The sequence below is a fragment of the Phalacrocorax carbo genome, chromosome 4 (assembly GCF_963921805.1).
Source record: "Phalacrocorax carbo chromosome 4, bPhaCar2.1, whole genome shotgun sequence".
Lineage (NCBI taxonomy): Eukaryota > Metazoa > Chordata > Aves > Suliformes > Phalacrocoracidae > Phalacrocorax > Phalacrocorax carbo.
Window position 1 is genome coordinate 46,402,451 of NC_087516.1, and position 18,861 is coordinate 46,421,311.

General features: G+C 36.8%; 1 protein-coding gene across 9 annotated transcripts in view; it reads right to left on the reverse strand.

Moving 5' to 3' along the window:
• The window catches only part of RAPGEF2 (Rap guanine nucleotide exchange factor 2), a 190,301-nt gene that overhangs the window by 74,695 nt on the left and 96,745 nt on the right, over positions 1-18,861 (reverse strand). For 6 of the 9 annotated variants that reach the window (XM_064449788.1, XM_064449785.1, XM_064449781.1 and 3 more), the window contains 3 exons: positions 17,283-17,358; positions 14,861-15,028; positions 12,155-12,172 (listed from right to left, as the gene is read on the reverse strand). In XM_064449788.1, the coding sequence (XP_064305858.1) occupies positions 12,155-12,172; positions 14,861-15,028; positions 17,283-17,358 (262 nt within the window). The remainder of the gene's footprint in view (positions 1-12,154; positions 12,173-14,860; positions 15,029-17,282; positions 17,359-18,861) is intronic. The other 3 variants (XM_064449787.1, XM_064449782.1, XM_064449786.1) reach the window with 1 other exon arrangement.

Genomic DNA, 18,861 nt, shown 5'->3' on the forward strand with positions numbered 1-18,861 from the left:
TCAAAGAAATAGAAAAAAAGACCAAGGAATAAGGCAAAAAACCCTACAATCACTGTGTCCCAAAAACGTTCACAGTGAAGGGACTATTACACAGATATTACACAGTTGTGTAGGTGGAATATAGACAGCTAAATTGAAGAGTGCAGGAATGGAGTACATAATTTCAAGGAAAATAAGGCAGAGGTACGTTCACTTCCCCCTGCCCTCCTCACTTGGAAAGAAATGGAGGTTTAAAACTTAAAGCTCAGGGCTATTGGACACAAAACTGTTAAACTCCCAGGAGCATGCTTCTGAATCTTATAATGCTGATGCTCTCTCCCTCCCACTAGCCTCATGAGAGAGATTGCTAAGTAACAATCTGATTCTCCCATCAGATTTAAGAACACCAACTGAAAACACTAAAACCACAGAACAATCATTCACTCCAAATGCTGCAACACATTTAAATGCCCCATACAACATGAAAGTCTTATTTGAATGTTTTTAGGCAAATATACTGCCAGTAATTTAAATCTCTGGCCATATGACCCAATTTCATGCAAGCAAATTCCTGTTTATCAGAATAACGCAGGCATGGGATGGTCCAGGCATACCTGTCCTACTTGCGTTTTCTCAAGAACTTTAAGAACTTCAAATAAAACTCTGTCGAACAAAGAAAATTGACAAATCTGTTCTCCAAGGTGAGTTTGTATGACTAAAATACCGCCTCGACCAAAACATATGGATAAAGTAATAGTATTTGCCAAATTAATTTTTTTATTCGTTAACTTCATTACAATGATGTTCCCCGCACCACTGGCAACACCAAAGCAACAGTTACAATGGAGCTATGCGTGCTGTTTCGATAACACATTTACTAATGTTACAGACCATTTGAACAAATGCTCTCCTGTTGAGCTGCTGCTGCAGATGAATCTATAATCCTATCTTTAAAATAATGACAAGCCCAGTGCAGTCAGGCTGGTGCCTCAGCTGGGTGGATGTGCTGTAGACTGCCAATCTTCCCTTTGACAGCAGAAGCATTTGCCACCACCTGTGCACAGCTTTGTTTTCAGCATAGCAAACTTTCTGTTTGCATGCCATCTTAAAATGGGAGCAAGTTACACTATTCATTTAAAATACTTGCCATTGAAAACTCTTACATATGACAATTACATTAGAACAGACATGAAGAAAATCTATAACTGATGGATACTCATCCCAAATGTGACAAGATGTCCCATTTCCAGAGTACCTACTTTAGCTTACAAAAGGCTTGTAAGCTTGAGGTTTGACTTGAGCAAAGGTTACCACAGTAAAAGAGCCACAAACTTTTTTCTAGGCACTATATTTATTTATGCGTTAAATCTAACAATGCTTTTAACAAAAAAAATTTTAAAATCAGCATATCTTTTGTGTTCCTCCAACACTTGTAAGGTCAGTCTTTTACTTGCAAGATCAAAATAATATTTAGTTTGTATGTTTGTGAAGTCACTTTATGTGATGTTTAACTGATTTATCTCCATTTTTTGCATAAAGCAAAGGGTTATTACTTAAGCCTAAACTTTAGTGCACATAACATGGATTTTAAAGTATATATTATAATTATTAAATGTTAAACATCAAAATTTAACATATTAATGACTTCAACTGTCAGAATGGTCACAGATTACCTTAATTTCCTTTTCAGGAGTGGAAAAAAATGCAGTCTGTCAGCAAAGACAAGTTTTTCCCAATGTTTGTAAAATTTTTCTCACTTTGGTGTAAGGACAAGAGTTTAGGATAACGTGTTAATTAAATCAGAGAACATGAGAATGTGCTTTCTGCTTTTAAACTGTGAAAAAAGCACGAAAGCAAAAAAGCAAACACTCTTTTAAGGTCAAGAGTTATGATATCGGGCATCTAGGACCAAGCAAGGCCTCTTTACCAGATCTAAACAATACCTTGACATCCATATCTGCTGGGGATGAGGTTCACTACCGAGATACAAATCGCCTTACTATCTTGGAGGAAAACAAGACAACAACAAAACAAACCACAAAACCCCATATCATTGTGTCTGTACCAATTTAACAACAGGAATCCAGGGACACAAGTTCTTCACTTACATGAGGCACCCCCAATAGTTCATGTTCTTCACTGTGTAATAATGCAGGAAAACTTTACAAAAGCTGGATAACTGCATACCTCTTTCATGCGTATTCTACTGCTGCACTGTTAAAAGGTGAGAACAAAAATCAGGGATTTTTCCAAGGTCAGTCAACTTCCCAAATTCTAGACCATTATTTGCCAGCCCCTTTGAATCCTGTTATCTGAAATACACTGACCACTGACACGTTTGGATCACAAGGATTGTTCCGGCCACGGAACCGAATGTGTCTGAGACCATCCAAGACAGGGGAACAATTATGTAAAGTTTCAGTATAAAATATGAATGGATTAAAAACAAATGAAAACCAGATTTTCCAATCTTCTCTAAATGCTAGCTGGTTTTCTGTCGGGTTTTGTTGTTGTTTATTCATTGGGACATTTTGGCAGTAGTGGAGGGGGAGTATTTTTGTTTTAGGCAAATATGACATGCTTTCTAACAGTTTTCCTTCAACTTACTGAGCAGCTTTAAGGGAGAAGCTGAAACTCTCATCGCTACGTTCAAGGTGCAGACGTAGAGGGGACTGACAGAAAAACTCCAGTCTGCTGTTAGGTTTCCAGGTTCCCCAAATAATGGTGGAAATTGTGTGTCATTTTTCCTACCATATGTGATGTTGAGTCCTTTCTGTCCATCTTCTTGAATGTTTATTTGGGTATCACCTGGGGTAACTAACTACTTATCTCTGGTATTTTGAGGAAGTTTAACTTTGAAAGGGCCGGTTGCTCTTACAGTAGAGTCCCATTCACTTCAGCTGGCTGTTGGAAGGACATAACTTTTGGTTTTGTCTCCAGTCTTATCCAAGGAGGCTCTCCAAAGAGCCTACTCCAGGGGTTCCCAATTAAAATCAACACTACAAAAACAGTTTACCAGCATAAGATAATTTTCCTTTTTGGAAAACTCTCTCCTTGTGCCGCTGCATATCCTCCCTTGTGTAATGCACCATGCGCTAACATATCTCGAGAGCTTTGTGCCCCGGCTCTAGCAACTGCACAGAAGTCATTTACCCAGACCTTTTGCTTTTATCAGTACTAAACTTATGCAACTTCAGTTGTCCCTTACTTTTAAAAATAGGTATCAAGCAAAATGAGCCAAATTGTTTTTCGACAGGAAAAAGTCAACAACAAAACAACCTTCAAATACAGAGACCTTAACATAAATTCTAAGAAATGCCCTTTCCTTCTCTTCTTCCCCAGCCAAATCAATCAGGGAGCCAACTACCATCAACTGATGGATGTCCCATTTTGCAAATTTAACGCTACATCTTTCCCTTGCAATTACAAGATTAGTTACCTAGATATAGAAGCGCTAAATAAAGTTAAGTAGAAGTGCACTCACCAGACTGAGTATCCCTAATAATTTGTTTCTACACTGTTTTGTATTCCAAAGTTACTATCAGAAAAGCTGTCAGCTGCTTACTTTTAAGACTCTTTTGTGCACCATGGATCATTTGCAGACTTTAAAACCAGCTCACTGCAGGCCTTTGTACTCACTACATTACAGCGATGAAGAGTCACATAGAGAATATAATTTAGTCAAGTGAAAGGAAGAAAAGGTAAAGTATTTTACAGTTTTGCACATGCATACGCACACACAAATAATGCAAAACAGAGCAAGAGCACAATCTTTGTAGTTTTTATGCCAGCCACATCAATACACATAGCACCTGCCAGCTGTGCCAGGTGCAGGCCAAAACTTTACTACCTGAAAATTAAAAGATAATTAATACTAGCCACTCAAAAATAAAGCCCAGCTCTTCCTACCCATTACTGATACAACAGACTACTAAGATTTGACTACACCTTACCTAAAACAAAATAAGTTTTCTTCATCATACACACACACAAAAAAAACACCCCACCCAAAACCAGAACACCAAACCTCTTTCCATCAGAGATGTGAAAATACCAGGAATTTAACAAGTCCTCAAGGGTGCTCAACCTCACATCTAAGCACAACTTTGTTTCACAGTGACCTGAGTATGGCTACATAACCATGTTAGCAAGGTGGTGAAGGAAAGGGAAAGAATTAACACACAAGCCTTGTGGTATACTCGGAGTAACCACCTTTCTTTACTACGGACTTCTTAGCTCCCCTGAACTGAGCTGTCACCTACCAGAAGACGCAAGCATGGGCAACAGCACTTTAGCAGGACTGCCAGGGCTCTGTAATATACGCATCTACCCAGTAAAGTAAAAAGGGTTTCCACATCAGAAAATTTTATCTCAGATTCATTAGTGTTTAAATAAAGCAACTTATTCCACCCTTTTTTTCCTAACCAGCACCTTTGGCCAAGACAAATCGTTACTTGAATTTTAGGATTAAGACTACCTGGAAAGTACGATGAGGACTGCTGCATCTTCATTAGCAGCTGTGACAGCACTTTGAGAGAAGCCTGCTATCTGTAACTTGGGCTACTGAGTCTCAACTAAAAGCTTAGAATTCTGTTGAATGGGCAATTGGCATTTTAACAACTGGATTTCCTTCACTTGAAACAAACACAGCTTTTAAATAAACCAAAGCACCACGATCTCTTTCACCCCAGAAAACTCACCAGCACTAAACTACCACTACAGACAACCTCAAAGATCTATCCTGAGACCTTGGTCAACTCCTTTAATCCTTAAGCATGTTGTCAATCTCTGACTCTGAAATATTTCATTTTAAAGGATTTTTGGCACTTTTTTTATATCTTGAAATAATTCACAAATAGAAATTACAGCATTCTTTCCACATAGCAGAAGTTACAAGTAGCACAAAGCTGCAAATACAGGAAAATCCAAGTTACATTAAACTAAATATATACAATTTACTTCTAATTTATTATCACCATTCTAATATATTTCCACAAATTACTGTAAGATCGTGACTCCAGACTAGAAGCCAGGAGTTGCAGGTTACAGTTCTTGGTTTATTACTAAATTATTGCATTGCCTTTAATTTCCTCCTTTCTCATCTCAAACTTGTTTGATACTCATGTACCAGAACTCGTCATGGAAGGCTCATGTGTAATGTGTTGGAATAGGTTCCAGTCTTTGGTGAAGCCGTTAGGCATGACTATAACATCAATATTTCAATATATGGAGAAACAGTCTTGTGCGTTTTTTATCCCCTCCCCTTCACAGTTGACAACTACAAGTCCAGTGAGGAACTAACATATGCCAGTTGTCCAAGAATAAAGAAATATTTGCAAATCCAAAACAGAAAGTGAAATAAAAACTCACCTTCTGGACTTAGAATCATTTAGGTTGGAAATGACCTTTAAGATCATGAAGTACAACCATTAACCCAACACTGCCAAGTCCACCACTAAACCATGTCCCTAAGCACCATGTCTACAACACCTCTTAAACACCTCCAGGGATGGAGACTCCACCACTTCCCTGGACTGCCTGTTTCAATACCTGACAAATCTTTCAGTGAAGAAACTTTTCCTAATATCCAATCTAAACCTCCCCTGATGTTAACTTGAAGCCATTTCCTCTCGTTCTGTCGCTAGTGACCTAGGAGAAGAGACCAACACCCACCTCACTACAGCCTCCTTTCAGGTAGTTGTAGAGAGCGATAAGGTCTCCCTCAGCCTCCTCTTCTCCACACTAAACCACCCCAGCTCCCTCAGGTGATCCTTGTAAGACTTGTCCTCCGGACCCTTCACCAACTTCGTTGCCCTTCTCTGGACACGCTCCAGCACCTCAATGTCCTTTGTGTAGTGAGAGGCCCAAAACTGAACACAGTACTCGAGGTGCGGCCTCACCAGTGCCGAGTACAGGGGGATGGATCACCTCCCTAGTCCTGCTGGCCACACTGTTCCTGATACAAACCAGGTTGCCATTGGCCTTCTTCAAATACCAATTCAATCCTTCCCATGTTTCAATTCTATACATATTTCCTTAGTTGCTCAGGATATGTAGACTACTACTTTTATTGGTTTTTTAGAGCTTTGAAATTCACTCAAAGTGATAGTTTTAAATTATTCAAATCAAATACAAAAGCACTATTAAAAGTGCTCAGAAACAGAAGCTTTTGTAGAAAGATTGATACCAAATACTAATAATTTTATCTTTAAGTCACTATGACCAGCACAGGTCATGTAACAGTGTCTCGGATGCCTGGGAAAAAATGAACTGACAGCTTCCTTCCATGCTTTAGTGGACATATGTCCACATTAGGACTATCACTCATGATGTTCATCTGTATAGAGATGCTTGTGTCGAAACAATCTGTACTGGTATTCTACAAATATAATGCATAGGCAGATCTCCCCTTTCCCCATGTGTTTCATACTTTGTATGAAAATGCTGTTTCTAAATGAACAACCTCACACTAATGGGGATATCCTATTTAAAAAATACTTAAGAACACATATATATGTTTGGATTTTTAATCTTCCTCAGCTCTAATCAAGTTTAAATACAAATATTGAATTTCCACCACTTAGTTACATTACGCAATGACCAGTTTAGAAAAGAGTTATGAAAAATCCTTTTTTTTCTGCTGCACAAACATCTTTCTGCTTTGAATACAAACCTCATATTTATTTAGTTTTATACCCTACATCCCAGAAAAGCAATCTTTTATGTAATATAAAAGACCACATCACAAGTCAGTAAAAGCAAAAACTCCTGCTACTCTGGAAAATCTGTGCTATTACTAACCAAGGTTTCACATATGTGTAGCCATAAAGTAGTGGCAACTCTACAAGCTGTAAACAGGACCCAGTGTCAGTAATATAACTAAAAAAAGGAAACTCAGTAATATTACTGACACTTCAGTTGCAGAAAATACTGCATAGCTTCAATGTTTCTCTTTGAATTTCCAAATCTAATCACAATTACAAATCCAGTTATGACATCAATGTGAGCCCTTCCAAAGGGAATGGAAGAACAGTAAATCCCAATGGATATACGAGTTCTGCAGCAAGGGTGATGTAATATATAAAAATAGACATCCTTTGACAGAAGCTGCAAGTTGAGTAAACAACACACTGCGTGTCATTAATTTTGCATTAGCTTGCCAGTAGACATTACTAAAAGGATGATGAACAAACAATTTTGTTTTGCTTCGGGTGCTACACGAAATGAGATGATAGCACTGCTCATATATTAACAATAATACATAACATAACGCAGAGCTTCTAACAGTAATAGTCCCTTACAACATGGATGAAGGAAGCCGTATGGCTAAAAAGGTTTTGTTTTGCTACAAAACACAGAACATAGGGATAGGAATTACGTATTGTCATTGTAACATTACCAGTGGATGTTCCCATGAAGAAACATCCGACTTCTATACAAAAAATGGCTAACAGGAACTGCCAAAATCATCTCAGGATTTTCGTATTTCAGATAAAGTTACCCTACAGTTTTTGTAGCATATCACTTCAAAAATACACCTGCATATATAACACAGTCACACACTTCAGGAATTAGCATTACTGCATGCGTTCAACCATTACATATACAGACTGTATATCAGTTTAGTATTTGATACTAAGCCCTAGTATGATGCACACATCAGTCGCATTCCACATCATGATTAGATTATAACCACCATGGAATAATAAAAACAGTTGCTTTTGAAATAGCACACTGAATTTTGTAAATGAACAAAAGCAACTAAATAAGTATCCTTCCTGGTAAAAGGACACTTGCACTTGGCAATGTTAAGAACTAGCCCCTTTATTAATGGATCAATACAGTATATTTTATTTTAAATATAAACACTAGAAATTTTAAATAAATTATTTTAAACTGAATATGTTATCACTAGAGAAATTCATTTATGCAAACATGTTTAATCACATGTGCAAACATGTGATCAAAACACCCTCACATACCATGCCACCTCCCATCAGCAATACACTGCAAATTTAGGTGTGTGTACAATTATGTTTTGAATACCGTTTCTGTGCTTACATTACTTAAATGAATTAGTTTCATAACCAAGAACAGAATGAGTCCAGTTCAATTTCTATTTATTTTAAGTGAAGTGACCTTTAGCTTTCATTTTGCATATGGCACATGACAGGACCGTCTCAGCTTCCTTTCTCCTTGCTCTTCCCATTTTTCCTCTATCTGGGGGAAAACTAAGTTAGCATGAAGTTCAAAAATTAAATCTATTTGAATAGGTTCAGCTGCAATAATTCATACAACTCTCTAAACCCTCAAACATCCTGCTTCCCTAAATATTTTTGACTACCAAGCATACCTGACACTAGAACCGCCAGCAGTTTTTTCTGTGCCTTTTCTCCTTTGTAAATAGACTTGTTTAACACTTCCAAGGTCAAGGATGTTTAAAAAATGTTTTTTCCCCACGATGTCTTCATATGCTTTATCTCTTTGCATAAAGCCAAACTTTCAGTGTCCACAGCTTGTCCGCTGCCCCCTCAAGCAATTTTCCTAGACTTGGCAAATTAATTCAGATGTGGTTCGTTCTTCTTAATGTGAATACTCACAACTGATTCTGTGGTTTGTTTTTTTTGTTTTATTAAGTGAACTTGTATTAAAATGAAAGTGCTAAATAATCCAAAAATCACAAGGAACATGAAAATCTACAGCTGTTTACAGGCTTGAAAGATTGACAGCATTCAACCAATTTCTTGTAGTTTTGGTATCTGATAATTGTTCCTTTTGATTTAAACAGAAATGACTGAAATTCTGTATGTAATACAGATGGCTAAATACACTACTATATTGGCATCTATTTACTGTTAGAACACAATGCACTAACAAGAATACATTATAGCAAGGTATATCACAATACTGTAGAAGTCCAAACTGTTGAGAAGCAAGCAGATACCAGGTATTTCATGATCATTTGTAGTGGCCCATAGAAAGACAACCATAATATGTATTTTACAACATAAACATAAATATACATGCAGAGAAACAATTGTATTATGCTGTTTTTTAACCTTAATTCTCATCCCAAATTATACTGGACATCTGTAAGAAAGTCCTAAAATAAAGCCAGCTTTTTTGAATTCTCATCTACTGTATTAACCACAAGAAAACACTGCTTGTCATCTTGTAAACTTCCACATTACTTCAGTAGCCACACGCACTGAAGAGAAGAAAACTACTATGATTTTGCATTAAGTTCAGGCAAAAAATTTTAATATTCATATTCTTTAAACCCTTGCTAAATATAGAAATATGTCAAACAGCAGCTTTGTTGATTTTTAAACTGTAATTTCGCAAACACATGAAAAGGTAAATTTGTTTCATAAAACAGAGCAATCTGAACGTGCATTTTTTTCAATCCAGGACTTTTTAGACTCTCAGCAGACAACGTGAATGCAAATGGTATCAGGGAAAAAGGCTACTTTCCCAATGCTTTGCAATAATTATTAATTACAAGAGAAGACAAGGGCAGGGAGCAAGGTTTCTGAAATTTGTTACTGACTTTCAAGGTGAGCAAATTCAAATACTTAAAAACCTATTTTAAATGCTAGAAAAAACCCTCATACTTTTTTTTTTTTCCAGGAAGTTGTGGCTGCAGATGAGACTTGACTCAGCCACATTAGACATGCTTTCATTTCCAACCCTCACTCAAATTTTCAGTCACCTCCTTCAAATAAAATCCAGAAGGACAATGCTTGTCTGCCCTTATCACATCAGCGTGATGCCTGCCTCCATAGCACAGTGTGCGAGGATAAAATTGTTACATGCTTGTAATTTGGGGAAGAAGCTGGGGTTATTGACGGCTCCATGCCCACCGCAATTTTCCTTCCAACACCGGGTAAACGGATTGTCACCTCACGTGAATCTCAAGCTAAATGGGATAAGAAAGGCTACTAAAGGCAGAGACCCCCTTTGCAGGGATTTCAGCAGCTAGCTTTAAAAAGCCTGGATGAGGATGCACTAGCTGCAGTTTTCATAAGCCTGTTAACTAATTCAAATCTGGACAGGTTCTCACAGCATAAAAAAAAAAAATCACACACCATAGTTTCTGTCTAGGGGTATTCACAGGTTCTTCAGCGTTTTATTTACAGGCCTACCTGCATCTCTCTAAATATTCCCCAGTAAGCCTTAATATATTGCCTTTAGCAAAGTAAAAACATAGTAACCACCGCAGCAACATCCAGATCAGGCATGACCAATTCTTCACAGATGCACTATAGCAGCCACAAAGTTTGCTGGTAATAAGGTATTTTAAGAAAAGTCTACACTTCTTAAAATTCACTCCATAGGTGACTATTCTACTTTAAAATTAAAGAAAAAAAATCCGCCTAAAGCAGAAGAAAGGCCATGTCAGTTCTCAGGAGAAAGGGTCCACACTCTTTCAGTCCAGTCTCTCAAAACAAGGGCTTTTCACAGAAAACATTAAGTAGCCTTAAGAATAGATACACACAAAAGAAAAACCCACTCTCAGAAGTTAAAATCCAATTTCTATTATTAAGTAAGAAGATGTTACACTAATCTAGCTAAAGACAGTTTCTGACACCTTAAAAGTACAAGCACAAATTTTCTATTACAAAAAAATCTGAACAAGGTTTTCCAGATTCAAGTAAGAAAAGCTCAGCCTGAACTTATCAGGATTTTTTTTCTTCCCTGAAAAAGAACAGATCCATTTTACCAAACTACAAATGGTGGCAAAAAGGAAACCATTTTATCAGTCTGATAAAACACATTCACTTTATCACCATTCACTCTGAAGTTTCTATTTTCCTCATCCTAGAAATCAGCAACACTTTCTCCAAAAGTAACATGCCTAAGTACGATATGCAAGATTAGATTTTACTTCAAATCATCTTTCAAGCATTAGGGTAAGTTATCAAAATATTATGAAGTATTTCAAATTCCTATCATAATCTGAGGAACACATTACCACTCTTAGCCATAATATTTTAGTAACCGTAGGTTTACTTGGGGCTCATTCCACTGAAGAACTGGTGAGCACTGACCTCAAGATAAGGAACTGGGTTCCTAAAAGAAACATAGGATATTTCTTGAAGAAAGAGAATTTCAGCACAGAAATAATTTGCCATACCGGAATTTAAAGAAATGAATTGAACAACGAGATTCAGAAGGAACTTCTAAAATAAATACATTTCCTGATACAAATATCAGAAGAATCGACCAAAGTAATATTTGAGGAAAGGAAGAATTTTGACTAAAGGAAAATACTTTTAAATTCTTTTCAGCTCTAACACAAGAGATTTCTCCATCATAAGAGTGGAGACATTTAGCAGTTTGACAAAACACATTCTTATCAATCAAATGTTGTATTTGCTGGATGCTCAGTATTTACTCACTTTGACATCTACAAAAGCAATTACAAATGCAATTTAACTTTAAAAGATGTCACTCAGATCTTCAGATTACTTTGACTGTATTTGAGACCCGATGTCAATCAAAACTTCTATGTCTTGTTTGGTTTGGTGCCGTTCCAAGATACTAGACCCACTCGGGCACGCTTTTCTCCCTAGCTTGACAAGCCTGTGTCCAACCCTTCAGCCTTTCAAATAACAGCCATTTACACATACTTTGATAAGAGTCTTTAAAACGCAACTGCTTTACACCTAATCAGTACACATCGTCAGAACGGAAAACAAGTAAGAAGCACTGCTACAAGTTTTCAGCTAACAGAAAACTTTCTGTTACATCTTTGGTGCTAACCTTGCCATATTCTATTTAGTGACTTACAGGTACTGAATAGCTACAGAGGGGCTACTTTTTAAATCAAAATCAAAGATGTACTCCTCTGTGTCATGGAAGAAATACTTGAGTAAAGCATCTGTCAAACACTAGACATTTTATAGATATCCTTTACTTATTGTTCTCCATTTTCTCTAAATTTCAGGACATCAGAGCAAGGAAGAAAAGTCAATCAAGCTGGGCAAGAGACATTGTGCTGTCACCAAATTCCACATTTACATTAGTATTTTAACATCATAATGAGATTTCTCAAGTACTAAAGCAAAGGCTAGGAGGCAGTTTTAGTCATAGCATTGCGTCAGTATTATGGTATCACACTGCAAACGCGCAAGTAAATTGTTAGTGGACCATACACAGTAAGTTACGATACCTGAGGTTTAGTGCATTCCTGTGAGCCAAAATGAAATGAATGCCATATAGGAGGAAAGGAAAAGATGAACATTATCAGACATGCCATAGTACATTCCACCACTATGAAGATAATGTTAAAATTATGTTAATGAGGGTCCACCATCCCCTACAAGTTGACTCTATTGCAGAATGCCATGCCACAACTGAGACCACTGCATTTAATTTTTAATTCTTGAAAAGCACAGCCATGCATCTTCATTTAAGCTCTGTATTTTGCTCTACATTTTCACAAAGATAGAGAAAACTTTCTTCAGAAAATACTATTTGAACTTTCTGAAGAATAGTATTCAGAGACTACTGCAAATAAAGTATTAATAATTTAACAAAAAATAATCATTCAACATGGTAACTACAGATTTAGAGTAAAACAAAATATAAGCAAATTACACATTCTGTGAAGATTGAGGATGCTATCAAAGCAGCTTTATTACTTTGAATCTCATGTACCTAACACCTAAACCAGAACACATCCACAAGGAAGAGCAAACTTGAAAACAAATGCATCATATTAATTTTTTCAGTTTGACTTGAAGACATCATTTGCTGCAATATCTGAACATCTGCATTTTTAATTTTGAATAAGTGAAAAAAAGCATTAAGAGTAGAACCAAAGATAAGACCCTGACAGACGCTGACAAAAGAATGGATATGTGCTATAAAATGCTTTTAATTCCTATGTGTTTAAAAAAAAAAAAAAAGAAAAAACCCCACCTGCTTTCTTCAGTCAATTTTTCCAGAAATTAAGACTAAAAAATTAGGTCAAGGGACATAAAATAGGAAGGGAGAAAAGACAATGCAGCCTTTAACATGTATGGTTAAAGCAATAGAAATAATATAAATAGAAGTGAATGAGAGAACAATGTATACAAGATCACCAAATACTGTAAAAATAGGAGGGAATGGTTCAGCATGGAGAGTCTTGACTACATTGTAAATCTCATTTGCGCTTAGCTGACTATTTGCTTGGGGCAGCAGGGAACACCCAACAACCAAAAAAACCCCACCAGTCATATGCCTCATGTTATACTTTTTAAAGCAACATTTGACTGTAATTATTGTAGATTTTACAGTTTATTTGGCAATCTCTTCCAACTCAATATGAAATCTTCCTTGCAATGAAGTTCCCAACACATATACAAAATCGTTATGAACTCGCACAACGGAATGACACACAATGGGCTTTTGCTCTTAGCAACAGTTAAGCTTACAAAAACTCATTAGGCATACCTAAAGTGAAATTTATACAACAGGCAAGGACCTACAAATGCAAATAGCACTGTAATCTAAATATTGCCCTTCTAGAGTTAGGCAAAAATCACAACAGAACTGTTTGCTAAGCACAACGTACACATCTAAATGATACGAACAGAAGTAATTCTTCCTGTAATTCCTACAAAGTACAATACCACACATTTAGTTTTTCCAAAAAGACTAGTAAAATGTTTCATCTTCAAACCAAGTGAACTGGCTCAATCCATATTAAATTTAGAGGCAATTAAAACTGCACTGAAAATTAAACCATTAAAAGCTGTTGTATAAACAAAAACAAATTGTTGGCATAAAATGTAATTATTCAACTCATGAGGAAAAGCCTGTATAATTAACAGATGTAATCAAACATCTACACTTACAGACACACACTGGGTATACAGGGAACTGGCAAACAAGTCAAGGAATAATGATAAAGAAGGAAAAATGGAAAAAACGTACAACTGCATTGGATCAAAGACATAATTTCAAAAACACTGAAGCTCTAATCCTGAAAATTTATATGCATGTGGCTTACATTGTGCAAAATTCAGCCCAAATAACTCAATGAGATTAAATATGCACAAAGTTATTTATGCCCATGCCTTTATAGCTCTAGCAGATTTGGGGGTTAAATAAATGAGAGCCAAAGACAAACAGAATTTCCAGTGTTTTGCTTATAGCTGAAATCAATACCAAGCAAACACATTAATAAAGCTTTTCTCAATTTAGAAGCCATATAAATATTTTGCAGAATAAGTTTTAATTATTAGTTTATTTTCATCTCAAGAGAATGCCTGGAAACTTTCAACATGTAAGATTACACACACACACACACCCCCACCCCAAAAAAAGAAATCAAGTGAAATGACCAAATTATCTCCCTGATGATGGGCAGGCTATGTAGCTCAAGTATAAAGGGCTCTTGAGGCAGACACCAGTAACAGTTAATTCGACATTTAAGTTCTGGATACCAAAAAATAATGACAGATTTAATCCAAGAATTTGGCCAACTGTAATACAGCACAAGCCTTTTCAGGCAATAACTGTTATCATATACGTGAACAAGTGCTTCACTAACTGACCTTTTAACGCTGTACACTAAACTATTTGTACTGTAATTTAATATCAAAAGGAAATGAAACACAGTTTCTTTCACAATTTCAAATAATCACTGGAACACTAAGACATAATACATGCCATTCACAGTTATAAGAAATAGGCTTTCAACTCTGAACCAAGACGCAAGCTGCATACATGTTCACATACTGATGGAGCCAATTTCACAGTATTCTAAGGGGAAGCCTCCCTACAGAAGCATGCTGCTTTAAAGATACCAGCAAGTCTTTTTTGATTGTTTTATTTTCATTAATTTTCCTGCTTATGTTTTTGTGAACCAAAAATACAGACAGCTTACCGTATGGTAGCCTCTAGGGAGAGGTGGCTTCCCCACAGGATAAGGGTCAACAGTATCAATAATGGTTTGTCGCTCCCCTTTTTGGTTGATTTTCCTAAATCTTCTTCGAGATTGCCTATGAGAAGCTTGACGCTGAAAATACTCCTCATTTTCATCCATGTAATCAACCTATGATAGATACAAGCAAGTGTCATTTCCCACAAGAAATAAAAATATTTCTTATTATTAGAAACACAACAAATTCTATCAAAAAACAGCAGTTAGCTGCGAATTTCCTGCCTTTTCAGCACTGAGTGAAGCCACTACTAAAAAAAAAAAAAACACCAACATTGGTATGAACAGCATCACTAAATATGACCAATATTCAAAAATGACAGGAGAAAAATTCTCCCTTCCTCCCCCCTTCTTACTCTTGTACAAATACAAATATTTCACCACTCAATACATTACAGAAAACTGGTGAGAGAGCACTTGATAGTTTTCCGTCTGACCTCTATTTGTTACTTGGTATCTTCTCTAACCAACCTATGGCAAAGGCTTCACTCTTCAATAGGCAGCACTGGTTTTATGATTTACTTCAAATATTTTGAGGGCATAAAAGAAGGATTTCTAATAGACTGGATTTACATAAAAACAAATCACTTCAAAACAACAACTGGGGGAATAAAAAATACCTATTTGGTATTTTTTCAGTTTCAGAGTCTTCAAAGAAATAGTCCTAAATTACTACACAACAGTATACTGCAATGAAAATATTTGAACTAGGAATTCTGGTTTTCCTGAAAGAGCATAATCTCCTTAGAGTAATTTGGCTGAAAATCAACATCTCTTCTGTGTTCACCCTACTAATAGAAGCCTTACTCAAGACTAACAGGGAAATGAGAAAAAAACCCCACCTTTCATGATTGGCTATTTATGGGGATTCAGTTAACTCATTCCATTCAATTCCACCCCCAGGGATAAGCAGTATTTCTGAAGATGTAGAGAAGAGCTTATGAGGCACCTTGCAAAGTTCCTCCGTATTTTTCAACAATGGAAAGAAATATTAGACAAAATACACCTGTCAGAAGTGTCACATACTAGTCAGCTCATGTCACTATGTACAACTTTCAGTGTACTTACACAAGGGGATGAGCACAGTTCCTGGTTCACCAGAAGAGCTGGTACCGCTTACCCCCTCACCGCAGGGTATCTATTTCACATGTGACACAGTCATACTCGTGCTCCACACCTCTCCCGCTTCTCCTCCCCATAAAGTGACCCCATCAGCCCTGAGACTGAAAGTTACTGTGCCTGACTAACTCTGGGGATGGCAGTCTTTCTTTTCAAGGCAAAATGATTCCTTTGAAAGGCTGGATTCAAGTTGAATGTTCAATTTCAGCTTTCCCAAAACTCTAGAGGCCGGGTTTTTTGGACTAAGACGATACATGTGGGAGCACCTGCCCCTGACCCAACACTGTCCATCAGTCCAGAAGATTTCTTCTGGATAAGATTTCTTCTGGACTCTTGTTGTTTAGTCATCTCCTTCCCTTATGCCTATCGTTGCATCACTCTTCCTTATAACTTATCAAGGAATTTACATGACGGTAAGTTAAAAAGCTACTTTTTTTTTTTTTTAAACGAATCAACTTTAAACAAGTAACCTAATCTCTCCTACAAGCCTAAAGCTATACCACAATTTCATGAGCTTCTGCAAGTTTTACAGAAACTGTCACTTTTTAGTAAAAACATGTTTAGTGTCAAAACCTATATTTGAACTATCATCTATATATGGCTTAGATAATTGTCATGCCTGTATTATGAACCTATCGCTATCTCAGTGACAGAGAAGAAAAAAATTTAGCCCGTTGATTGTGTATTTGTTCAGGTGATGCACTCTAAGGTGGCAACTAAAAACTTTTGAGCCTGTGACCCCTCAGAGACAATGCTGTTCTGCCACTAGAACATAGATACTAGGTACCAGCCTGTAGCAGATACTGCTGACGAAACAGCCTACACCCAGAAAAGCTGGTAGAATTTTTAAATGTTCAAATTGCTTCTTAAAACCTCAGACAGCTGCAAATAAATTTAATTCAAACAAACATTAATTACTGAAGCTAACCTGAGATTAATACTGTAAAGCATCTGTGCTTACCTATAATAATAAAGCAGCTTTAAAAAAACCCAAACTGTTCCACTATTCTGCTAGCACAAGAAAACTTCAATTTTACAAGAAATCTGCAAAAGCAAATGTAGCAACAATATATAAGACTCCTTTATCATTCAAACAATGCAAGTATGTGTGCAAAGAATGGCAAGAAAGTTATGTATGATATTAGATTTATAAAAAGATCATGTGCAAAACAGAAAAACCCTTCGAAGCTGAAGCGTTACCAAAGCTGATCTGTAAAACATGAAAGCAACTGAATGAAAATATTCTTACCACAATCATTTCAGATGGCTCTAAAACAATGCATTCACAGCCACGCCTGAAGCTTCCTGCAGAACGCTTGCCAAAACTGAAGAACAAAAATAATTCAATCAGAACTAAAATCAGAACTATTCTATAAGCACATTTACATCTTCTCCAGATATTATAAAGCATTAAAAAAATGTACATACCTCTGCACAATACAAGTTTCATGCATGTGTCCTTTGACAAGTAACTGATACCCAAGGACATCAAGAGCTGTATATTTTGTATTTACATAGTTTACTAAGAGTATTTGCTAAATAATGCTATCAACACTAAAATAAGTGTCAATCAAGTGCTACCTACTGAAGCTGCACGGCTGATTCTGAACTACGTTACAGAGTTTGATCTAGTATCTTCTGACATTACAGTACTACATTACCTGCGCTATCTGCATTTCTATGAAGAAAGCTAACTAACATACCAAGGAAAGAATGAAAAGGCTGATCAACTTCAGTTAGCTCTTTCTTTACTTAAATTAATAGAATAAGGACGCTGAACATGAGGGTATTCCCAGATTGAACAGATGAGGACAAAAGTTTGTTCTGCCTTTCATGACACGTTCCCACCTTAGTGCAATAATTATGCATGATACTATTTTGCTTCCTGTAGGATAAAATAGAAAGCTGTCTTTGTTTCAGTTTCTGAAGTGCTCTGCCTGTAGTAAATGAATGTGTGTGTCTGTGGGCTTAACTGCGAAGAATCCTCAAAATGCAGGGGTAAAGGTGGAGGGCAGGGAACCAGGACATAATCCAGTGAAATACAAGACCTTAACCATATGCTGTCAGGCTAGAGAGACAACCAGCTAAAGTTTGTTTCTGGGGTGTGTGCTTCCCCCACTGCATAGTTCATATTTAAGCCTGCCAGGTCAATGCCAGACCCTTCCCGTTGCAGAGAGGAAGGCAGGACAGATGACCAAATGGCTGGAACTTCAGGACCCTCCTTGCAGCCTGCTGTAACAAACCTGCCCTAAAATTTGCCAAGAGCCAACATGACTATTTAGCCTTTCCCTTTCTGCAACCCATCGCTGTGCAACAGGCATGGGAAATCTTCGTATCTGAAGCTCACAGGGCAATAGCTATTAAATAAGTTTCTGAAAAAACAAACCAGACTCAATGAAACTGTAACATCTGAATTTTAACCAATCCTGTAATACACAGTCACGGTGACTAAGTTTGTGGAAAGTAAGTTTTTAAAGCTTTATTTCATAACAAGCAAACTGAAGCAGCTCATATACCATTCGGAACAGCATATCTAACCAGTCTATACCTATTCTCCTGTCCCGCCTGGTGATTGGTAGAAATGAACAATTTAACTTGCTACCCCAAAGGCTAATCTCTTGACAACAGCGTGTTTATAGCTCAAAAAGAAGGCAGACAAATATTGAAAAGAAATGCCAGCTGTGCTTATTCATCAAAATAATAATCGCATTTAATGGTACATGGGACTTCTACAATAAAAAATTTTCCAGAATACTAAGCCTCTTGAAAAGAAACATTCAATAAAGAAGCCTTTTGACAAAATGCATATTTTCCTAGAGGCAAACACA